The following is a 20,815-nucleotide window of genomic DNA, read 5'->3' as shown; positions in this document are numbered from 1 at the left end:
ATGGCAAAATCTTGCCTTCCCTAACTAAGGACACTACAGAGTAAACAGTTTACACTTCTCCCCAATCAGAGGGTAAATAGCTTGAATCACCCTACTCAGGGTGATAGGAAACAGAAATCCAATTAGTTTCATCTGTGCCAACCAACCCCAAGGACACAGAAAGTCAGGGGGATCATCTCATTTTGGTGCATCAGCATAAAGGTGATGAATATTCTATTGAGATCCTCCCCTAAGACCTCCCCTAAAATTCCCACCTTTGAAAAGAGTTAAGGACGCTCAAGACAAAGCCCAGGAAGGGCTCTATCCGGAGCACAGCCACGCCTTTCTTCCCTCTCAGGTGTGCATCATTACTTCTCTCTCTTAAACTCTGAGGGCCTCCAGGAGACTTGCAACCAGGGAAGCAACAGCAGCAACAGCTCGTCCCAGGATTGCCCCTGACTCTGTCTCCAAGGCCCCCTTTGCTCTGACTTTCCAGTGAGCTGAGAGCAGCCCCACCGTGGCTCACTTCTTTCCTATAACGTTTCTAGGGAGCCAGAGCAGAGCACCGCCTAGGCTCTCTCCTGTTGCTTCTTCTGTCCTAGCAGCTCTGCCTTTGCTCACTTCTTTCACTGTGACTTCTACTTCTCAGTGAGTCCACGCAGCCCAGCATGGCCCACTTCTTTCCTATAACGTTTCTAAAAAGCCAAAGCAGAGCACCGCCTAAGCTCTCTTCTGGTGCTGCTTCTACCTACCCTAAGCACTTCCTTTGTTTCACTGTTCCCAGCCTTAATAAACATACTCTCAAATTCACCTGGGCTTGGGTTGTGAAATCTTTTCCTGCATGAAGTCAAGAACCCACACACTAATGGCTGTCCTGAGGCAGACCCACTCCTGGATGAGTCCCTTTCCCGTAACATCTCTACCCTGCAGATCTACACAGAAACACCATCCTCGTCCACCCCCCGCCTTCACCTCCTCCCTGCTCCCACACATTCCCTGTTTTACAGGCACATCAGAGGTCAAAGAGTTAGAACTCCAGGCTTAGATTCTCCAACTGGCCTCTGAGGGCCCCTTAGAGGAGATGCCTCACAAATCTTTTGCCTTAATCCTTATCCCACCTCCAAAGTATTTTCATGAAGTGAAGGTAGTTCTGCTCAGTGAGGAGCTGGGGAATGAAACTGGGACCCCAGTTTCCCTCCCCAGCCTGTGGTCCTGCCCCTTCAATGGGAAGAGGTTCCCTGCAGTGTTATTTACCTTGATAAGTAAACCGATGACACGAAAGAAAGAAAGAAAGAAAGAAAGAAAGAAAGAAAGAAAGAAAGAAAGAAAGAAAGAAAGAAAGAAAGAAAGAAAGAAAGAAAGAAAGAAAGAAGAGAGAGAGAAGGAAGGAAGGAAGGAAAGAAGGAAGGAAGGAAGGAAAGGAAGGAAGGGAGGGAGGGAGGGAGAGAGAGAGAAAGAAAGGGAGGGAGAGAGAAAGAAAGGAAGGGAGAGAGGAAGAAAAGGAAAGAAAGAAAGAAAGAAAGAAAGAAAGAAAGAAAGAAAGAAAGAAAGAAAGAAAGAAAGAGAGAGAAAGAGAGAAAGAGAGAAAGAGAGAAAGAAAGAAAGAAAGAAAGAAAGAAAGAAAGAAAGAAAGAAAGAAAGAAAGAAAGAAAGAAAGGAGAGAGAGAGAAAGGAAGGAAGGAAGGAAGAGAGAAAGAAAGGAAGGAAGGAAGGAAGAGAGAAAGAAAGAGAGGAATGGAGGAAGGCAAAATGGAGTCACTTTTGTTGCCATATCATTAAGCCCAAACTTAATAACTAACCTAATTCAGTGTCAGCCTCTCCCAGGAGTAGAATTTTAAACCAGTCTGGAATTTCCTGATTAGAACCCCCTACCTGAAATAATCCACTCTTAACTTCTTAGTCCCACCCCTTTCTGCCTACAAAACAAACAAGGGAGCAAAATACAACCAGAGCAGCGGAGGCGGGGAGTGGTTTGAATGTGGGAGGTGGGGGATGGGTAGGGCAGGGGAGAGTAATGGGGGGGGGGAGAATGGGGACAACTGTAATTGAACAACAATACAAAAATAAATAAATAAAACAATGTTAAAAAAATAAAAACCTTTTATTTTGTACCACTCATTGAAGTGCCTTTCTACTTTCTACTGGCTAGATGGGATACTGCCTGCTAAGGAGAAAATCACAGGCCCAAAATGCCTTCACTCATGCTAAAAGTCCATGGTAACCATACCTAGATTTATTTATTTATTTATATGAAAAATTCTTTGTTATTTTTTTTATTTTGACTTAAAATTTTGACCCTGGCTGGTGTGGTTCAGTGGATTGAGCATTGGCCTATGAACCAAAAGGTCACTGGTTCGATTCCCAGTCAGGGCACATGCCTGCGTTGCGGGCCTGGTCCCTGGTTGGGGGTGTGTGAGAGGTAACCGACTGATAATTTCTCTCACACATTGATGTTTCTCTCCCTCTCTTTCTCCCTTCCCCTCTCTATGAAAAATAAATAAATAAAATCTTTTAAAAAATAAAATGAAATAAAATTTTGTTTATATGCCCTGGCTTGTGTGGCTCAATGGATTGAGCACTGGCCTGTGGGTTCGATTCCCTGTCAGGACACATGCCTGGGTTATGGGCTGGGTCCTCCTTTGGGGGCGCACAAGAGGCAACCAACTGATGTGTTTCTCTCACACATCCATGTTTCCCTCCCTTCCTCTCTCTCTGAAAATAAATAAATAAAGTATTTAAACATTTTTTTGTTTCTAAACAATTGTAAGAAAAGCATATGTATAACTAATGTAAATCATAAAGCTTAGGTTTAAGTCAAGTGAAAATAATACTTCACTGTAATTAAATATAAAATATTATAGGATATATTCACTTCTTTATTTTCAAGATTTTATTTATTTATTTTTAGACAGCAAGGGAAGGAGAAAGAGAAGGAGGGAAACGTCAATGCATGGTTGACTCACATGCCCCCCCCACGTGTCCCCCACCAGGGAGCCCAGCCCACAACCCAGGCATGTGCCCTGCCCGACTGGGAAGGGAACCAGTGACCCCTTGGTTCGCAGGCCAATGCTCAAAACACTAAGCCACACCAGCCAGGGCCAATCTGTACTTCTTAATTCCTCATCTTTTCCACCCATTCCCCTGGTCCCTCCCACCTGGCAACCATCAAAAGTTCTCTGTATCTACGATTCTGTTTCTGTTCTGCTTGTTTGCGTATTTTGAGTTTTAGAATCAATTGTTGATAGATAGTATTTATTGCCATTTTACTGTTCATATTTTTATCTTCCTTCTGCATTTCAGTTGTGTTTTTACCTTTCTTGAAATAATAAAGCGCACTATGCTGAAAATGACACTTATTTCCTTCCATCTTTAATATTAAAATGGCTACACAAAAATTCACCAATTTTGATGTTTTTTTTAAATGCACGCTGATATGACAGCTGTCACAATACAGCCTAACAAAATTGTTTTGAATGAAGTTAAAGACAACTAATCACTACCAGAGCCATTTTACAGAACTTCTTGGCCAGCCCAATATAGACGGTGGGGTAAAGACAGCCTCCTTAATAAATGGTATTGGCAAAACTGGACAGACACGTGCAAAAAAAAAAAATGAAATTGATCACTTGCTTACACCATATACAAATATAAACTCAAAGTGTATTAAAGACTTAAATGTTAAGACGTAAAACTGTAAAACTGCTAGAAGAACACATAGGCAGTAAACTCTTTTCCATTGCTCTTAGTATTATCTTTTGGATATGTCTCCTTGAGCAAGGGGAATAAAAGAAAAAATAAACAAATGGGACCACATCAATCTAAAAAGTTTTTGCACGGCAAAGGAAACGAAACCAAAAGACAGCTTACTGAATGGGACAAGATATTCACAAATGATACATCTGATAAGGGGTTACTATCCAAACATATATAGAACTCATACAATTTAACACACACGCACACACACAAACCCTCAAACAACCTGATTAAAAAAATGGGCTGAGGACCTCAATCGGCATTTCTCCCAAAAGGACGTACAGATGGCCAACGGACATGTGAAAAGATGATGAACATCACTAGCCATCAGGAAAATGAAAACTCAAACCACAGTGAGATATTATGTCACACTCTCTGAATGGCTGTCATCAATACATCAAGTAACAAGTGCTGGTGAGGATGTGGAGAAAAGGGGCCCCTTCTCATCTGTTGGCGGGATCATAAATTAGTGCAGCTACTGTGAAAAACAATATAGAGATTCCTCAGAAATTATTCTTTTGGGTATTTATCCAAAGAAAACAACATTAATTCGGAGAGATATAGGTACCCCTATATTCACTGCAGCATTACTAGTAATATCCAAGATAGGGGAGCAACCTGGATGCCCATCAGCAGATGAATGGGTAAAGAAGAGATTGTATGCATGAGTATACATGGTGGAATATTATTCAATGATAAAAAAGCATGAAACCTTGCCATCTGTGACAATATGGATGGATCTAGAGGGTATTATGCCAAGTGAAATAAGTCAGACACTGTACAATCACACTTGTCAAATACTGTACAATCTCACTTATATGTAGAATCTAAAAAAAATGAATAACAGAACAGAAACAGACCCATATATAGAGAACAAGCTGGTGGTTGACAAAGGGGAGGGGGTGTAGGATGGGAATTTTTTTTAAAAGCCCAGTCCATGAATTGCTTAATAAAGCCAATTTGATCTTCAAATTAACTCTGTTCAATTTTGGTTTTCATTTTTTTTTATTTTTGCTTTTTAACATTGTGTACATTGTGAAGCCACAAGACAACAATTGTGAAGGCTGTGAGGTTAACACTTACTCATGTTTACAGTAAAATGTCAAGGTTAAAAAGCAGGACACACCCTGGCTGGCGTAGCTCAGTGGATTGGGCATAGTCCAGCAGACTGAAAGGTTGCTGGTTTGATTCCCCTAACAGACAGATGTTCCTTTTGCACATCAGTGTTTCTCCCCTTTTCTCCCTCCCTTCCTCTCTCTAAAAATAGATAAAATCTTTTTAAAAATACAGGATGCTAAGTTGTTCACTATGTCAATTGTGTTTTGCATGTAAAGAGTAAAAGGGAAGATGGAAAAATTAAAAACAGATGGATTAAAGTGGGGTGGTTGTTTTCTTTAAATTATTTTTCTTTTTTTTAAGATTTTATTTATTTATTTTCAGAGGGAAGGGAGGGAGAAAGAGAGGGAGAGAAACATCAATGTGTGGTTGCCTCTCATGCGCCCTCTACTGGGGACCTGGCCTGTATCCCAGGCATGTGCCCTGACTGGGAATTGAACTGGCGACCCTTTGGTTCACAGGCCAGCACTCAATCCACTGAGTCACACCAGCCAGGGCTAAATTTTTTTTTTCTTAAAAATAAGTCAAATTATAAAATGGTTCCCTTTAGAAGATAAGGTTATTGGTGACTTTTCCCCCCTGCTTCTTTCCAAATATTCTACACTAAGTAGGTATTACCTGGATAATCAAAGAAAAAAGAAATCACAACACCCCCACCCACCCAAAGGGGTTGTTGCCACAGCATTCATGGAGTAGGGACTGTCCCCTTTGTCTGCAAGGCTGCTTGTGTGGCTTGTTTGTAATCCTCACCCGAGCACATGTTTATTGATTTTAGAGAGAGAGCAAGGGAGAGAGAGAAAGAAACATCAATCGGTTGTCTCCCCTACACACCCGACCAGGGATTGAACCCACAACCTAGGTACGTGCCCTGACCAGGAATGGTACCGTACATTTTGATGCACAGGACGATGCTCCAACTGAGTGACCCACCCGGCCTGTGTGGCTCTTCCCTTTTCCCTGCCCCTCCCCCCCTTCCATCCTCATCACCCTCTTTAGATGTCCTTCCACTACGAAGCCAGAATGTAGATGAATACACTTGGAAAACACAAGGAAGCTTTGTCCTGATCTCAGTCTCCTGCTGGTGTGAGCCTGGCTTAGACACTTAGATGCAGAGAGGAGATGGGAGGGGAGAGCCATGGGGGAGTTTTCCTGAACTCCGCAGGACAGGAACAGAACATATGTCATCTCCAGGCCTGGATTATTCCATGCTTCTTACTGGTGTTGTTATTTAAAAATGTTCAGGCCCATAAGTTCCTGCCAACTCCTCTAGTAAGGAAGCCATGACAACCCCATGACAACCCCCAGCTCTCTCTCTGTCCCCCTCTTCCTGCTCACCCAGGATTCTCTCTACAGACCAGAGAAAGAGGGTAGATGTGAAGCTGAGGGAAGAGGGACTGCAGCCTCACAGATGCTGGCAGGAAAGGAGCTTTCTGGTCTGTGCTAGAAAATGGCAGAGATCCGCTGAGGCTATTGGTTAAATCTTGTTCTGCATGTGGGTTTAATCTCAACATCCAGGGATACGAAAATTGCAGTCTCTACAATCCTACTCATCTTCTAATAAGAGGAGACTCTGCAGAAAGCAAGGGGAGGTGGAGGCTGGGAGTCCCAAAGGGAGGAAGGTGTGTGTGTTTCAGGGAATGAGATGGCATGGAAAGAAAGCATGGCTGGGGGTGGGAGACCAGAGTTCAAATCCCAGCTCTACTCTCTCCTTGCTGGGCAACTTAGTTGAGTCACTGCCCTCTCTGAGCCTCAGCTTCCTCTTCTGTAACTCAGAGAAATGGGTGAAGATCCCTACCCTTCTCTTTCTTTCTTTTATCCTCGTCCCTTTCTAGAGTCAAGTGACCAAGGATGTTTCCTGGCCTATAAAATCAGGTCCCTGATATCTACACCTCTTCGAAGGAAAGGTGAGTCCAACCTTCTAATCCCAACAGACAAATGCCATCCATTTAGGACCACACTCCTCTCCAGCTCCATCTCCACATTTCACCTCTCACTGATGCTCCATCCACCCACCCCACCTCCATGCCTTTTCTCATTCCGTTTCCTCTGCCTGGATTTCCCTTTCTTGTTGGGAGTAATTACTTGTCAGCTTATCTCCCCCAGCAAGCCTTCTTTGATTCCCTACTGACTGGCTGAGTTAGGTGCCACTCCCCTGGGCTCTGGTGTCATGGGCATATGCCACTGTTGCCCTCAACAGCCAGCAACTACAGCTGAGGTTTGTTGAGCACTTACTAAGTGCCTGGCCCTCCGCCACACCCTTTATCCAGCATCATCAAGCTGAATCCTAAACAGAGCCATGGGGGGCCGGTGCTGTGTTTGCCCCCATTTTCCTGATCAGGACACTGAGCCTGAGGGAGGAGAAGGTAAGGGTTGAGGGTGGAATGTGAACCCAGGGCAGTGTTATTCCAAGGCCCATTCAAAGCTTTTGCTGCATACTCTGTCTGCCCACCTAACCCTCTGAACACAGGCTTACTTTTCTGTTTAGAGGTCAGTTCTAGGCCTTCCTCTCATCTATGAACACGAGTGCAGTGCTGAGATATGAGGCTCCACCCCACTCTACCAAATCGGAGTCCCAGGAAGGGTAGAATCAGATCTTAACATTTTCAGGTCCGTGCAGTCGGAGCTTCCCTCTTGCCCCTCAGCCTTCCTCACCCCTCCCTCGTTCTTAGGAGTCTAGGAGGAGCCAGGATGCCAGGTCCCCTCCCTGGGCGCAGCCTGGTGTCCCCTGCCACCCGAACCCAGATCAATACCTACCTAGGGTCATGTTTAATCCAAGTGAAAGGACCTCCACTTAGAGGTCATGGTCATGTGCACTAATGTGACCAGCATGGATCAGCCCCCCTTGGACTTTAGCTCATGGAATCCTCACAGGAGCCTATGAGGAAGATAGGGGTATAACTTTCAATTTACAGATGCGGGAAACTGAGGCTCTGCTGATATCACAGAACAAGTGGGTGGAACAGAAGTGATCTCAGGGTTGCCTGACCTCAAAACCCTTTGGTTTGCCCACTGCCTCCTTCCTGTTGCGGGCAGAGCCTTGTGAGTGCAGATCCCTGGAGGATGAGAACTGTGATTCATCTCTGCATCTGCAGTGGGTCAGTGCCACACCGTGAGGCTGGTTGTGGAAGTCCGGGCTTGCAGCAAGTCCAATAACTGTTTATTGGCAGAGGTCGGAAGGGCAGAGATTATCATCCCCACCTTGCAGATAAGGAAGTTGCAAAAAGTAGGAAAGTTGCCCAAGGTCGTCCTTGAGTCAGAGGAAGAGCAGAGGCTTGAATGCAGGGTCTTGGGGAACCTGTGCCGAGTGAAAGGGAGGAGGCCGAGGCAGGGCCAGGGCGTGCAGGGCTGGGCTGGAAGCTGGAGGAGCTCTGTCAGGGCCATCCCTGCTCTAATGAGGGCCTTGTCCTCTCCACTGGAGAGAAACAGGGACAGGTGAGTGGTGTATGGCAGTCCAGGACGGGGTCCGGGCTGGGAGATAAGAGTGGGGATGTTCAGACCAGGAGTGGGGGCCTCCTGACCCTGGGTAACCTTGGAGTCCAAGATGGCAGATGGGGCGGGAGCCACTCCCACCTCCTCAGTGTCTGTGATTAAGACGCATCATGAGGAAGTGCCCATCCTTACCCTCCTCCCTAGCCCCAAGCCTGAGAGGGACCCCTGCACTGGGGCCTGGCTCTCCTTCCCCGTCTTGCTGGCCCAAAAACATACCAGGGGTGCACTGACCTGAGAAGAGCAGGGTTACCTAGGGGGCAGCTTCCCCGCAACACTCCTCCCCCCACGGGGGGGGGGGCAATGCATGGACTTTGAAGTGGATCTCATAGTCACTGATCAGTAGCCCCTTAACCCCCGGGGTGCAGAACCCTCCCCTGTCACTGTCCCAGGCTGGCAGCTGAAGTCTGAGGCTGTGTGGACAATAGGGCCCTAAGCCTGACAAGGGCGCTCCTGCTTTTGTCAGATCAAAGCTGCAGCTTGGGCTGTGTGATCCTGGGCCAGGAGGTAGGGGGTGGAGGGGTGTCAGCCAGCACTCTAATGAAGGAGGAAGCCCCTGTACCCAGGCGGTTCTTAGGGAGGCAACCCCTTTTCAGAGGTCCCTAGCCCAGGTTCAAAGGCTGGTGCAGGCTGAGAGGTTGGCAACGGATGGGGAAGCGACTAGACCAGAACACTGGGGCTTCCTGTTAATGGAGGGGCCCAGGACCACTGCCTGGTTCCCCATCCCTCTTCCTCACCCAAGTCTGAGCTTCCCAAAGTCCCACAGAAGCCCCCCCCCCCTCCATGTGGGGCATAAAGTACCTAGAGCCAAGAAGGAGTGGAAGCACTGAGGCAGGGGGGCCACAGCTCAGCACCCCTCCTGAGACAAGAAGCAGCTTCTTCTCTATGGTCCGTCACTGCACCCACCACCCCCTGGCCCCCGCCAAGCCCCAGCCCGCCCATTGCCCCAGATGCTAGGGTCCCTTCAAGGGAACTTTTTTCCCCCTAAACTCGGCTGAAGGTCCTGGCTCATGAGAAAACTAGGGGTCCATTCAGACACCATCTGGTTTCTTCCCATCTCTTCTTAGGGGTGGAGGGGACTCAACAGGACCCACCCCTCCCATCTGACCCCACAAGTTTCTCCCTCACTGAGCCCGTTTGCAATTCATTTCTCAGCTCTGGCCCTTCAACCCTCCCTGCTCTGGCCGTCACACAAATACTCACAATCACTTAGGGGCGTCTGCACTCTATGTTGGAAGAAGGGTCTTTGGTCTGCTTCGAAATTATGTTTGCAGCAGCCTGAGAGGAAACAGAAAAACGAAATGAAACAGAGAATCCGCGGCCACCACCTGAATATGAGAAGCAAACCCTCTTTCTGGGGACACCGGATCCAACACCATTGCGTGTCCCTCCAGTCCTCCAAGGCTGTCTCCGCCGCCCACCCTCAACCCTTTGCCTTCCCAAGGCCCGGCGGGCGGGCGCTCCCTTGGGCGAGCAGGCCGCTCAGTGGTCTGCGCCAAAATGACCCAAAGTCAGGAATCCAGGCGCCCACCCTAGTGTGGCTCAAGTACCTTGCGATGTCGCTACCCCGTTCCCAAACCAGAGACCCTGTGGAATGGGGCGGGGCGGGGCGGGGCGGGGGGGGAGAGGACGCGGAGTGGGTGAGGGGGGCTCTGGCGTTGAGCGGGGAGGCGGTGGGGGGGGAGCGGTGTATTTCTGGACGAGGGAAGGGGAGGCTCCGCCAGGGGGAGGAGCCGCTACCCGCGTCCTGTGGTCGGGGCTCCCCCCGTCGCGGCTCCGCTATAAAACCCTGGCCGGCACGATCGCAGCACCCCCGGCGGCCTTCTCGGTGTGCGACCCCTGGCTTGGTCTTTGCTCCTGCGCAGGATGCGGCTGCTGCTGGCGCTCCTGGCCCTCGTCGCGTCCCGGTCCTTGGCCCGCGCAGGTGAACGCCTGGGCTTCGGCCCCCTGCCCCTCGGGTGGCCCGCTCTGCGCCCCCGGCCCCGCGCCCCCGGCCCAGGACGCGCCCGCCCGGCACCAGTGCGCGCCCGTCTCGTTTAGGGTGTGCGCCCGGGGCGCCGAGGCTGCGGGCGGACTGGGCGCGAGCCATCTGGTGTGCGGCCACGTGCGGTGCGGGGGAAGCGTGTGCACGCGTGAGTGCGGCGGCCCTGAGGAGACGAGCCTGCGGGTCCAGGAGAAGGATGCTTCTCCGACTCGCCCCGACGCACGCCTCCGTTTCTCGTCCTTTCTGGAGTCTCACGCGGCTCCGGTCCTCCCCATTTTGTCCGTGGGTCGCTGTCCGCTGGCCGGGGCTGGGGGCAGGGTGGTTGCCCTCCTCCGCCCAGAGCAAGGGCATTGGGTGTGGTGGGGCCCTGGCACCCCCCGCTTCCCACCCTGAGTTCCTTATCATTGGGGGCTGCCACCTCCCTTCACATTCCCGCCAAACCGCCAGCGCTGTATTGGGAGCCCGGCTGGGGGCACCTGGGGACCCGAGGTCCCGGGTTGAGCCAGTCTTTCCGGCCAGGGTGATTTGCCTTTAAAGATTAGTGGTGAGGCCAAGCTCTTAATTATTCTCCTAGGTAGGAGGTAGCAGGAGAAACGTGTTAATATTTGATAAGGAACTGAAGGTGCTTCCAGCGGCCGGGTACAGGGATCCCGGGAGCACCTTTCCCGCGACCTCACCGGGGCCCGTCTCCGTCGCAGGGAACTCCCATCTGCCAGTCCCCAGCTCAGCTACCCCTCCCACGGTCCTTCGGGTCTGTCCCACCAAACCTGTCTCCAAAGCTAGGTGCTCCCTATTGGAGTCATGGAGTGAGTGGTGAGGGGGCCTCAGCAGCAGAGGAGAGAGCGGGCGGCGACTGCAGGACAGACCGAGCGGGCCGGTGGGGTGCAGGAGGGCTGGGTGAGGGGTGTCTTGCAACAGCTCGCAGGAGAGGAGGAGAGAGAAAAGGCAGTGAGGGCGTTCAGAACAGGTCTCCCCCAAGTGTGCCGCGTTGGCTTGTGAATTATTTCGAGCTGAAGGCAATCAAGACTTTTACCTCTCCCTTAAAGAATTTAAATTGGGGTCCTTGCCAATAATAAGAGTTATGACCATGAATAACTTTTTATGACTTATCTCCCCTCTGAAGTCCCAAGGCGCCTTACCTCAACCTTAGCTCAGAAAGCCACATATGCATCCTTTTTCCTTTCCATCTCTGACCTCTCCTGCTTGAGGGGTTCCCGCCCATACTTATTAAATGTGGTCATTTTCTCCTGTTAATCTGTCTCATGTCTATTTGATTCTTAGACAGCCAAAAGCTCTTAGAAGCGTACAGGGACGTTTCTTCCTCCCCCACAGTAGGATGTGAAAACTTGGATTTATAGCGTCGGACGCTGAAACCTACTTAAGTGGCTGGGCCGAGTAGAAAGAGAAAAGCCTTGCAATTAATCCGGCTGGTTTGTGGCCGTGTGGCCTTGGGCAAGTCACTCTCAGTTTTCCCGTTTACAAAGCAGGGATAGTAGTGAGCTCAGGTGTTGTTTCAAGGACTCACATTGGATGGTGATGGAAGTGCTTTAGTGTGATGCTGCTGTCACCATGCCCGGCACTTCATGCGTGCTGGCCGTGCTGGCTCTACCACGGGCCTGGGGCCAGCCCACCAAGGAAATTGAGGCTGGAGAATGACCGGGCTGCCCACTGAGCTCCCTGGAGCATCTGATGCCAAGGAGTGAGGAGGGGAGAGGATACAGGGTCCCTTCTGGCCAGGACTTGCTGAGACTTTGCCCAGGACATACTTGGCTTTTGCTGAGCTGGTTTTCAGGATTTTTTCCTGCCCCCAGAGTGGGAGGGTGGGGTGAGCAAGGTCCATCAGAAAGAAATTCTTCAGCCATCTCTAAAGAACAGGGGTTGGAGGAAAAGCCAGGGTGGAGAACAGTGGCTCGGGGATCGGCAGTGGGTGTGAGGTCTCTCACTCCGGTTCAGCTGGGGCAGGTGGACCCGGTGGAACCTGGAGCCTGGAGTCTGGGGCCTGGGGCCATTCTCCTTCCCAGGCCCTCGAGGAGGGGCCTGAGACAGAGGGCTGGTAATCACCTGCAAGGGCAGCCCTCTCACCAACAATTACAGGAACCTGAGCTGGTGTGTGACCTGCCACCTCTTGCCTGAGAGCTGGCCCTCTGTCCTCAGCCCACAGACGGACCTGACCCCTGGCCTTGGCCTCATCAACATTGTGTTTTCCTGCCTCCTGCCTCCTGAAAGAGGGTAGTTACAAGAGCATTCGCCCAAGCAGGTCAAAAGTCTCTATGATTATGGCAGTGGATCAGAGGTTACCATTACAAACGCAGGAGCCTGGCTGGCAGGAAAGAGTAAATTCCTGAGAAAAGCTCAGCCTGAACCAAATAATCCCCGGGGGGAGGCTTGGAGGGTTCCACCCGTCACAGCTGGCTCCCTCAGACTCTGGTTTAAGTAAGGCTTCCCCTGGAGTGGCCTTCCCTTCGGCCTCCAATCCAGGCTGACCTTGGGGACCCCTTCTTCCTTCCGGACCTCTGACAGGGGAAGATGCAGGAGGATTATAACAAGGAGGCTTTCATGGGAGCAGGGGGCCTCTCGTCCATTGTCTCCTCCAACAACACCACTAGGTCCTTCTGCCTGAAGGAGAAGGTGGGGCTCAGAAAAGGCAGTGACTGAGCGAAGGCAGAGCTAGGATGGGAAGCCAGTGAACCAGCACCAGCTCCAGAGCCCCTTCCACCTGTGGAGGAAGTGGCCGCTCTCCCTTGCAGAGTTGACCCATAGGGCCGTTCCCAGATGCAGAGCCCTGGGGCGGCAGAGCCCTGTCCAGGGGGTGGACTGTTATGGGGAAAACACTCAGGGACTGTTCGTCTCTGAAAGAGGCTGTGCCAGCAGGGTGGGTGAAGCATTTGATCCAGAGCTGGGGAACTCAAACACCCAAAGTGGCTCTGAGGGTGCTCAGCTTTCTGTGGGTGCTCGCTCCTGGCCTCAAATCCTCCCACCCCCTACTGAGGTCCTGACCTTCTCATGGCTCCCTCCCCACCCTGTCCCCATTCCAGGAACCCCAGTGGAGGTGGCAGTGGATGCGGGCAGCCCAGACACGAAGGTGGAGGGAAGGCGTGTGAGCTCAGAGGTCTGAGCTCAGGCTGAGGGGGAAGCTGTGCTTTTCTTAGGAATTGCCTCATCCCTGAATTCTTTCCAACGCGGCTTTGGCCATCTGTGCACTGACAGGAGAGCAGAGGGAGCAAGGCAACAGGACAGAAGGGTGCGTGCATCAGGGACTCCTACCATTTCATTTAATCCCCCCCTCCCACGGCCCTCAAATGAGGTGGGTGGTGTTAGTACCATTTTACAGATGATAAAACTGAGGCTTAGTTAGATTAAGTGACTTGGCCAGAATTCCAGCTCTGGATCAAATGCTTTGTCCACCCTGCTTCTCCAGCCTTTGAAAAAGAAAATCAATAGACTTTAATTAGGGCAGATTTAGGTTTACAGAAAAGCTGAGCGGAAAGCAGAAGCTACTGTGTCCCCCTCTGCCCTGCCCCGTCTCCCCCATTGTTACCATCTTGCATTAGTGTGGTAGGTTTGTGGTGCAGCCTTTACTTCAGAGATGCCGGTTCTACCCTGAGGCAGAGCCAGGATTAGAACCTGAGTCTGTCGGGTCACAAACACCAGGACTGTGGGGTGGTGGGACTGGGGAGAGGGCTTGGCCACCTTCCTTGCTGTGGGGCTAGGAAAGTTTAGCCAACAATGGGTCTTAACAACGCGAGAGGGAGGGGCCAACCCGTTCTCTATCGCCCCCCTGATCAGTTCTGGGAAGGCAGCCAGGCCCGAACCCTCCTCCTCCCCTCTCATCACGGCCTCCTTCCAGGTGTGGGTTGGAAAAGGGAGGGGGGGATGATGAGCAACAAAGGGGGGTATGGGGGCCAGACCCCGGGGGGCCTCAGAGGAGCCCCGTCAAGGGCTGGTGGCTGCTTTGCCCTGCGTGAGGACCAGTGTGCTGGCCAGGATGACCACTAGATGAGTCACAGGCCAGGGACCCCTGCAGCCTGCCTGCTCGTACTGCCTCCTTCCCCACCGCCCCCCCCATGTTCTTCTTAAGTATCCTCTCCCAGACCCCAGGAATACCCCACCCCAACCCCAGGGGGTTCTGACTTCAGGGAGATTCGCAGCCTCTGACCCACTATGTGCTCACACCCATCCTGTGTGTGTGTGAGCTTAGAGGCCAGAGCTCAGGCTGAGTGCACACTTCTCGTAAGCTGGTGGAGGCGTGTGTGGGCACGGATGCACTGACACACGCACGCACAGGCCTCACATCCTTCCTCTCTCTGCTCCAGAGTCACACTGGTGCTACGAGACTCAAGCCAAGGCCTCCAACAACTGCCTGGGTGAGTACAGCGAGTCTGGAGACAGGCCCCACTGCATGGGGCGTGGGGGCGTGCAGGCTGAAATGGAGACACAGGACGGTGGGAAGGATGAGGGATAAGGGTGTCCCCCCGTCACGTCAGCTCTTCACACACTCGTACGCGAGCGCACACACACACACGCACACACTCCAGGTGCTCAGGGGACAGAGAATGTGGAGTGACCCAGCCTTCCCTGGCACCACAGTCACTGTCACCAAGAGGGTGAGTCCCCTATGAAGTGTCATCAGCACCATCAAATGGAGAGATACGTTTCGCTCTTTCTTGTTACCAAATGGACACTTGGACCCTGGCTGGTGTGGCTCAGTTGGACGGAGCGTCGTCCCACAGACCAAAGGTCATGGGTTCTATTCCTGGTTGGGACACATGCCTAGGTTGTGGGTTCGATTCCTGGCTGGGGCACGTACAAGAAGGAAACCAATTGATGTTTCTCTCTCACATTGATGTTCCTCTCTCTCTTTTCTCTCTTGCTCCCTCTCTCCCCCTCCTTCTCTCTCTCTCTCTCTTTGTCTCTTCTTCTTCTCTCTCTAAAATCAGTGAAAAAAAATGTACTTGGGTGAGGATTTAAAAAAAAAAGGAGACTTGGTCCTGTTTGCAAAAGAACCTGGAAGGGATCCTTGTCACTTTCTATTTAAAAGCTGACGAATTTCTCAATTTCCCTGAAGTCTGCTCTCTTCCTGCCTCTGCTGTGGTGACGGTACAGCGCTGCCGCCCCCGAGCCCCACCCAGCAGTTCGGGGAACCAGGCTCCCCCCGGGGTTACTTCCCCGCTGCAGCCTCAGACATGCTCAGTGTCTAGTCAGTGTGCCCTTTCATAAACAGCCCTTCCAGGGGACTCCACTCCACACCTTTCCGGCGCTCTCCCACTCACCTTCTTTGAACTTCATTACACAGGTTATGAAGCAAATTATCACCACATTTCTCCCCTCACAGCCCAGCATCTGAGAGGGGGACAACCCCTCTCTCAGAGCTCACAGCCAGCAACTAGCCACCCTGTTCCTACCCTGCCATCACTTCCAGACCTGCTGTTTTGCAGGTGCACACACGTGTGTGTGTGCCTGAGCGGAGAGACCCCTGCAACACGGCCTGCCAGCCATCCCACGACCTTGCCGCCTGTGAGCGGGGTGCTCGGGTCTGACCTCCACGGAGCAGAGGAGGCTGCACCCTGGCGCCAGGCTTCCTTGACTGATCCCACCTCTCTCCCACTCAGGGCCAGACCAGTGGGGTGGAGACTGCCGGAAGACCCGCCAGTCCCCCATCAACATCGTCACCACCAAGGCACAGGTGAACAAAACCCTGGGACGCTTCTCCTTTTCCAGCTATGACAAGAAGCAAAAGTGGACCGTCCAAAACAATGGGCACTCAGGTGGGTCCCAGACGGGTGGGATGGAGGACCTGGGCAGGCATGGGCTCCTGGTCCAGGGGGGCCCAGAGTTCCCTGAGTACTAGGAGGGCACAGAGGCCCAGGAGCACCTTTGCTGAGGAGAGGGTAGGGGGAAGAGGAAGGGCTCGGAAAGCAGAGAACACGCCAGCAGGATTTTCGGTACTTTCATCAGATCAGTCTGGACGTCCTAGGATGAAGGAGCACTGATGTGCAAAGGCATGGGGCGTGAAACAGGTCGCGGTGTTCAGGGAGCTGCACGTGGCTCTGTACGGGTGGAGGGCAGAGAGGGAAGCTGGGAGGGGCCGTGCCAGCCCAGAGGCAGGTCACTGAGGGCTGAGGGGTTGGACATTCCCCTGAGGACACCAGGGCACCATGGAAAGGGGTTGGAGCAAGGGAGGAACCTACTGAATTTCATGTTTGGGGCAGTGGGGGATGTTCAGAGGGAGGCAGGCAGGGAGGCCAGTACGGGGCCAGGGCAAGATCTGGGGCTGTACCACCCACCCTTTTCCCTCCCTCCAGGTGCAGGCCCACAGCCCATGAAGGGTGGGAGATAGGAGTGGTCTTGCCTGGGTGGAGCTGGGAAGAGTGGCTGGAAGAGGCTAGGGGAGGTGGGTTCGAGGACTCTGTCCCCTCCTATGCCCTTCAGTGATGGTGTTGCTGGGGAACGAGGCCACAATTGCTGGAGGAGGACTAGCCACCCGGTACCGAGCCAAGCAGCTGCACCTGCACTGGTCCAGGGTGCTGGATGCGGGCTCGGAGCACAGCCTGGATGGGGAGCGTTTTGCCATGGAGGTGAGTGGTGGCCCCTCCTAGGTTAGTGCCTTGGCTGGGCCCTGAATGTACCTGCCTTAGGCAAGAAGGGTGGTCCAGGTCTCCCCCCAAATTCTCTCTCCATCTCTCTCGCCTCTCACCAGATGCACATAGTACATGAGAAAGAGAACCCGAAAGAGGCCCAGGACCCCAAAGACAAGATTGCAGTACTGGCCTTCCTGGTGGAGGTAGGAACCCCCCATCCCCAGGGTCTGAGGGACTATTTCTTAGGATCCAGAGACCAGGGATTCCGGGAAGACAAGAGGGACCTGGGGAGGCCCTGCCTTCTGTTTCTCAGTGGCTGGTCTACCCCCGGGTGCGGGGGCTCAGAGTCTCTCAGGGTCTCAGTTGCAGCAGCTACCTGCCCTCCCCACCCCAGACCAGAGGAATGAATGGGTGGGCGGTCACCACCAGCTCCCCACAAGCCCCTCTCAAGCTGCCCCTCCCCTCCTATTCCAGGCTGGATCCAGGAATGACGGCTTCCAGCCCCTGGTGGAGGCGCTGTCTGCTATTCCCAAACCCAGTGAGTCAGGATGACCAGGACGGGGGTGGGGGGATGGGAGGGGTGGAGGAGACTCCTCCCTGCAAAGGGGGCTTGGCTCTCAGAGTGAGGTGTGAGAGAGATCAATGTCTCAGAGACTCCCCCCCCATCGGTATCCTTAATCACCCCCCACCAGTGATGAACACCACAATGCAAAAGAGCATCAGCCTGTTAGACCTGCTCCCTGAGGAGGAAAAACTGAGGCACTACTTCCGCTACCTGGGCTCACTCACCACGCCAAGCTGTGATGAGAAGGTTGTCTGGACTGTGTTTGAGGACCCCATTCAGCTCCACCAGGACCAGGTACACAGGGCCCAGCTGAGGCGGCAGCCTCCCACTGCCCAGCTCCCCAGAAACTGTCCCTCTGGACCCCCAGAGACCCCTGGGTCGGGGGCATCCCAAGGAGCTGAGGGCCTATTGGTTAAATCCATAGACACTCCCTGAAGGAGACAGTCAGGAAGGGTCCCAGCTGTCCCATCTCTGGTGTAAGGAGGGGAGGCCCTGACAGGGGTGTCAGGAAAGGGCTTCCAGGGTGCACCCTGAAAAGTAGGTGGGAGTCAGCCAGCTGAGGGCAGGGGCCGTGTGTCCTGGGGAGAGGCACCTGTGTGGAGGGCCTGGGCTGGCCAGGGGCAGCCGAGAGAGGGTCAGTGCAGCCACTGCAGGGGAACAGGTCATTCAGTCCTCGCATGGTCCTGGAGTCCCCATAACACACGAGACTGGGGGTACAGCAGTGAGTCACGAGGGCCTCCGTCCCTGCCCTTGTGGTATTTTGTTTCAGGACACTGGTCCTCAGAGAGTGGTTCCCTGGACCAATGGCATCAACATCACCTGGGAATTTGGTAGACAAATTCTTGGACCTCACCCCTGACCTACTGAATCAGAAACTCTGGGGGTGGGGCCTGGCAGGCTGGGGCCCAACAAGGCCCCCAGGTGGCACTAATGCCTGCTCAGGTTTGAGGTCTGCTGTTCTTTAACGATAGTTGTAATCATAGGCCCCCCAAGCTGTCCACTTGGCTAAGGGAAGCTAATGGGAATTGAACGCCCACCAATGCCCAGCACTTTACATCTTTCTTTTCATCTGCACTGACACCTGAGAGGTAGGGATTCTGAGCCCCTTCACTAATGAGGACTTAGAGAGGCAAGGTGACTGGCCTGGGGTCACACAGCAGGGAGTACAGCCCTGCGGGTCCCCATCCTAGCAAGCCCTGTCCCTCTGCAGATCCTTGCATTCTCTGAGAAGCTGTACTATGACAATGAGCAGAAGCTGAGCATGACGGACAACGTCAGGCCCCTACAGCGCCGGGGCCAGCGCCTGGTGTTCAAGTCCCGGGCTCCGGGACTGCTGCTGCCCTTGCCGCTGCCCGCTCTGCTGGCGTCCACACTCAGCTGCCTGATGGCTGGCTTCCTCCGCTGATGGCTCACAGTTGGACACTTGACCTCTGACCTCAGCCCTGAGACTGCTTGGGCCTCCCTCCCTCAGGCTTCCCAGATTGGACTTTGATGATGATGAAAAGATGGATATATTTTTGGAGAAACCTTTCTCACGACTATTTTTAGTTCCCACAACTACCCCTGCCCATTTCCCCCAGCCTACCCAGTTCCAGGCAGAGGCCTTGGGGCTGGAGGTTCTTTGAAACAGGGACTGCACGTTACCTGCCCCCACCTTTGTGATCACCCTGTCCACACCCCACTGGGAGAGATGCAGAAGGCACCTTGGAGCTCCAGCTCAGCGACAGGAGAGAGGCCGGGCGGAGGCCAACATGGCGGCTAACGCAGAGGCGCCTGAGACACTAGCCAGTGCTTTCTCCTCTGTACTGGGGCTGGAGAGTGCGGGGTGTGGGTGGGTGCAGCCTAGATGAGGTGGGTGACAAGGAGTTCATTCATTTGCTGAAATGTATCTTGAGCGTCTATGTTCTAGACATGGGCTATGACAAAAATGCCTGCCCTCCTGAATTCAGTCTAGTAGGGAGACATTATAAATAAAATGGACACACTGTACAATGTTTCAGGCGTCTGTCGGTGCTTGGGAGAAAACTCAGTCAGAAAGGGAAGGTGGGCAGGGAAGGCCTCAATGGGGATGTGACATCCGGAAGACTTGCAGGAGGCAAGGGAGGAGGCACCTGGAGCCAGCCAGTGTTCAGGCTGGAGCAGGAGCAGGAGGAGGAGGAGAAAAGGGAGAGGGAGGGGGCAGGAAGAGGCAGTGTGTGGGGGTGAGGGGGATCCTCGAAGTAGGATCTCGTGAGGATGCTGGTCTTGAGCATGAGCGACCAGGAGCCCCCAAAGGGACTTTGCTTTGCAGAGCAGAGGCTGCAGGGTCGGGGAGCAAGGGGCGCAGTTAGGAGGCTGCTGCCGTGGTCTAGTTGCTGACCGGTCAGAAACAGGACATTCGAGGAAGAGGAGGAAGGGTGAATCCGAGGCTCTCTGGCCCTTGCACTTGGGAGCTGTCAGTGAAGCCCCACCAGCACCGCCCCCTGCCCCTGGAGTGCCTCTCTGATGGCTTTTGCCTCTGAAGCCCTGAGAGGGAGTGAGACAAGGAGGGGCTGCGTGGGGAGTAGAGGGTTGGGAAACCAAGGGAGAAGAAAATAGGGGCTCCATGGGTGGGCTCCAAGCCAGGCTAGGTCCCCAGTGCCAGGGACTGAGGGGCCCAGGCTCTGAGGCCTCCTCACTCAGAGCAGGACTGTATTTTGGAGGAGCATGAGCCTTGACACGCAGGGGAAGGGGACAAGAATGGGTCTTGCTGGGTGAAAAGGTGCCTCCCCGCCCCCACCAAGGCCCAGGGCCAGGATGGTGTGGGGACACCCTCTCTAACAGGCTCCGTGGGCTGGAGTGCGCAGCAAGCACACCGGGACTCCATTACCCAGGGTGAGAAGCCCTGGCTTGCTGCGGGCTTGGGGGGCAGCTGGTTGGAGGAGGTGACCCCTAAGCCTTCTCCCACCCTGATTGCCTCAGAGTCCCTGACCACCCCTCAGCTAAGCCTGGGAAGAGGGAGAAAGGGCTGCTCCCCCCTCCATATGAGCTTCCCCTCCCTTTTCCCCTTCGTGACCAAGAATAAGCACCCCCTCCTTTCACTGGTGACCACACAGCAGTGGGTGGCTGGCGAGGGAGATTGGTATTGCTGTCACCATGGCAACAGCAGGCAGCCTGTGTCAGCAGGGGGTATGTGGACACTGAACCTGTTCTCTTTGGTTCCCACGAAGCCTGCAAGGGATCTAAGATCTAAGTGCCTGCCCCCCCCCTCCAGCTCAGGGCTCTCAGAAGTCCCAACCACCCCATTCCCCCACTTTTCCCCCACCTCCCACCCAGTCCCTGCCCTCAAGGCAACATTCAGTAAGTTTCGGGGCAGCAGAACCAGGAAGTCCCAGC

At 53.2% G+C, this 20,815-nt stretch overlaps 1 protein-coding gene across 1 annotated transcript; it reads left to right on the top strand.

Moving 5' to 3' along the window:
* Nucleotides 1-10,073: 10,073 nt before the first annotated feature.
* Nucleotides 10,074-19,453, top strand: CA4 (carbonic anhydrase 4). Its single transcript, XM_024572868.4, has 8 exons — nucleotides 10,074-10,258; nucleotides 14,632-14,682; nucleotides 15,928-16,083; nucleotides 16,748-16,893; nucleotides 17,016-17,099; nucleotides 17,371-17,434; nucleotides 17,589-17,755; nucleotides 18,672-19,453. The coding sequence occupies exons 1-8, from the start codon at nucleotides 10,201-10,203 to the stop codon at nucleotides 18,864-18,866; spliced, it is 921 nt and encodes a 306-aa protein (XP_024428636.2). The 5' UTR covers nucleotides 10,074-10,200; the 3' UTR covers nucleotides 18,867-19,453.
* Nucleotides 19,454-20,815: the final 1,362 nt, after the last annotated feature.

Source organism: Desmodus rotundus, chromosome 9 (genome assembly GCF_022682495.2).
Source record: "Desmodus rotundus isolate HL8 chromosome 9, HLdesRot8A.1, whole genome shotgun sequence".
Taxonomy (NCBI): Eukaryota; Metazoa; Chordata; class Mammalia; order Chiroptera; family Phyllostomidae; genus Desmodus; species Desmodus rotundus.
This window is presented reverse-complemented; position numbering and strand designations above follow the sequence as displayed.

Bases quoted from the DNA above. Each gene is read 5' to 3' on its own strand.
- CA4 (XM_024572868.4), top strand. From the start codon at position 10,201: ATGCGGCTGCTGCTGGCGCTCCTGGCCCTCGTCGCGTCCCGGTCCTTG. The intron at 10,259-14,631 runs GTGAACGCCTGG...TCTCTGCTCCAG, and splicing joins CCGGTCCTTGGCCCGCGCAG to AGTCACACTGGTGCTACGAG. The intron at 14,683-15,927 runs GTGAGTACAGCG...TCTCCCACTCAG, and splicing joins GGCCTCCAACAACTGCCTGG to GGCCAGACCAGTGGGGTGGA.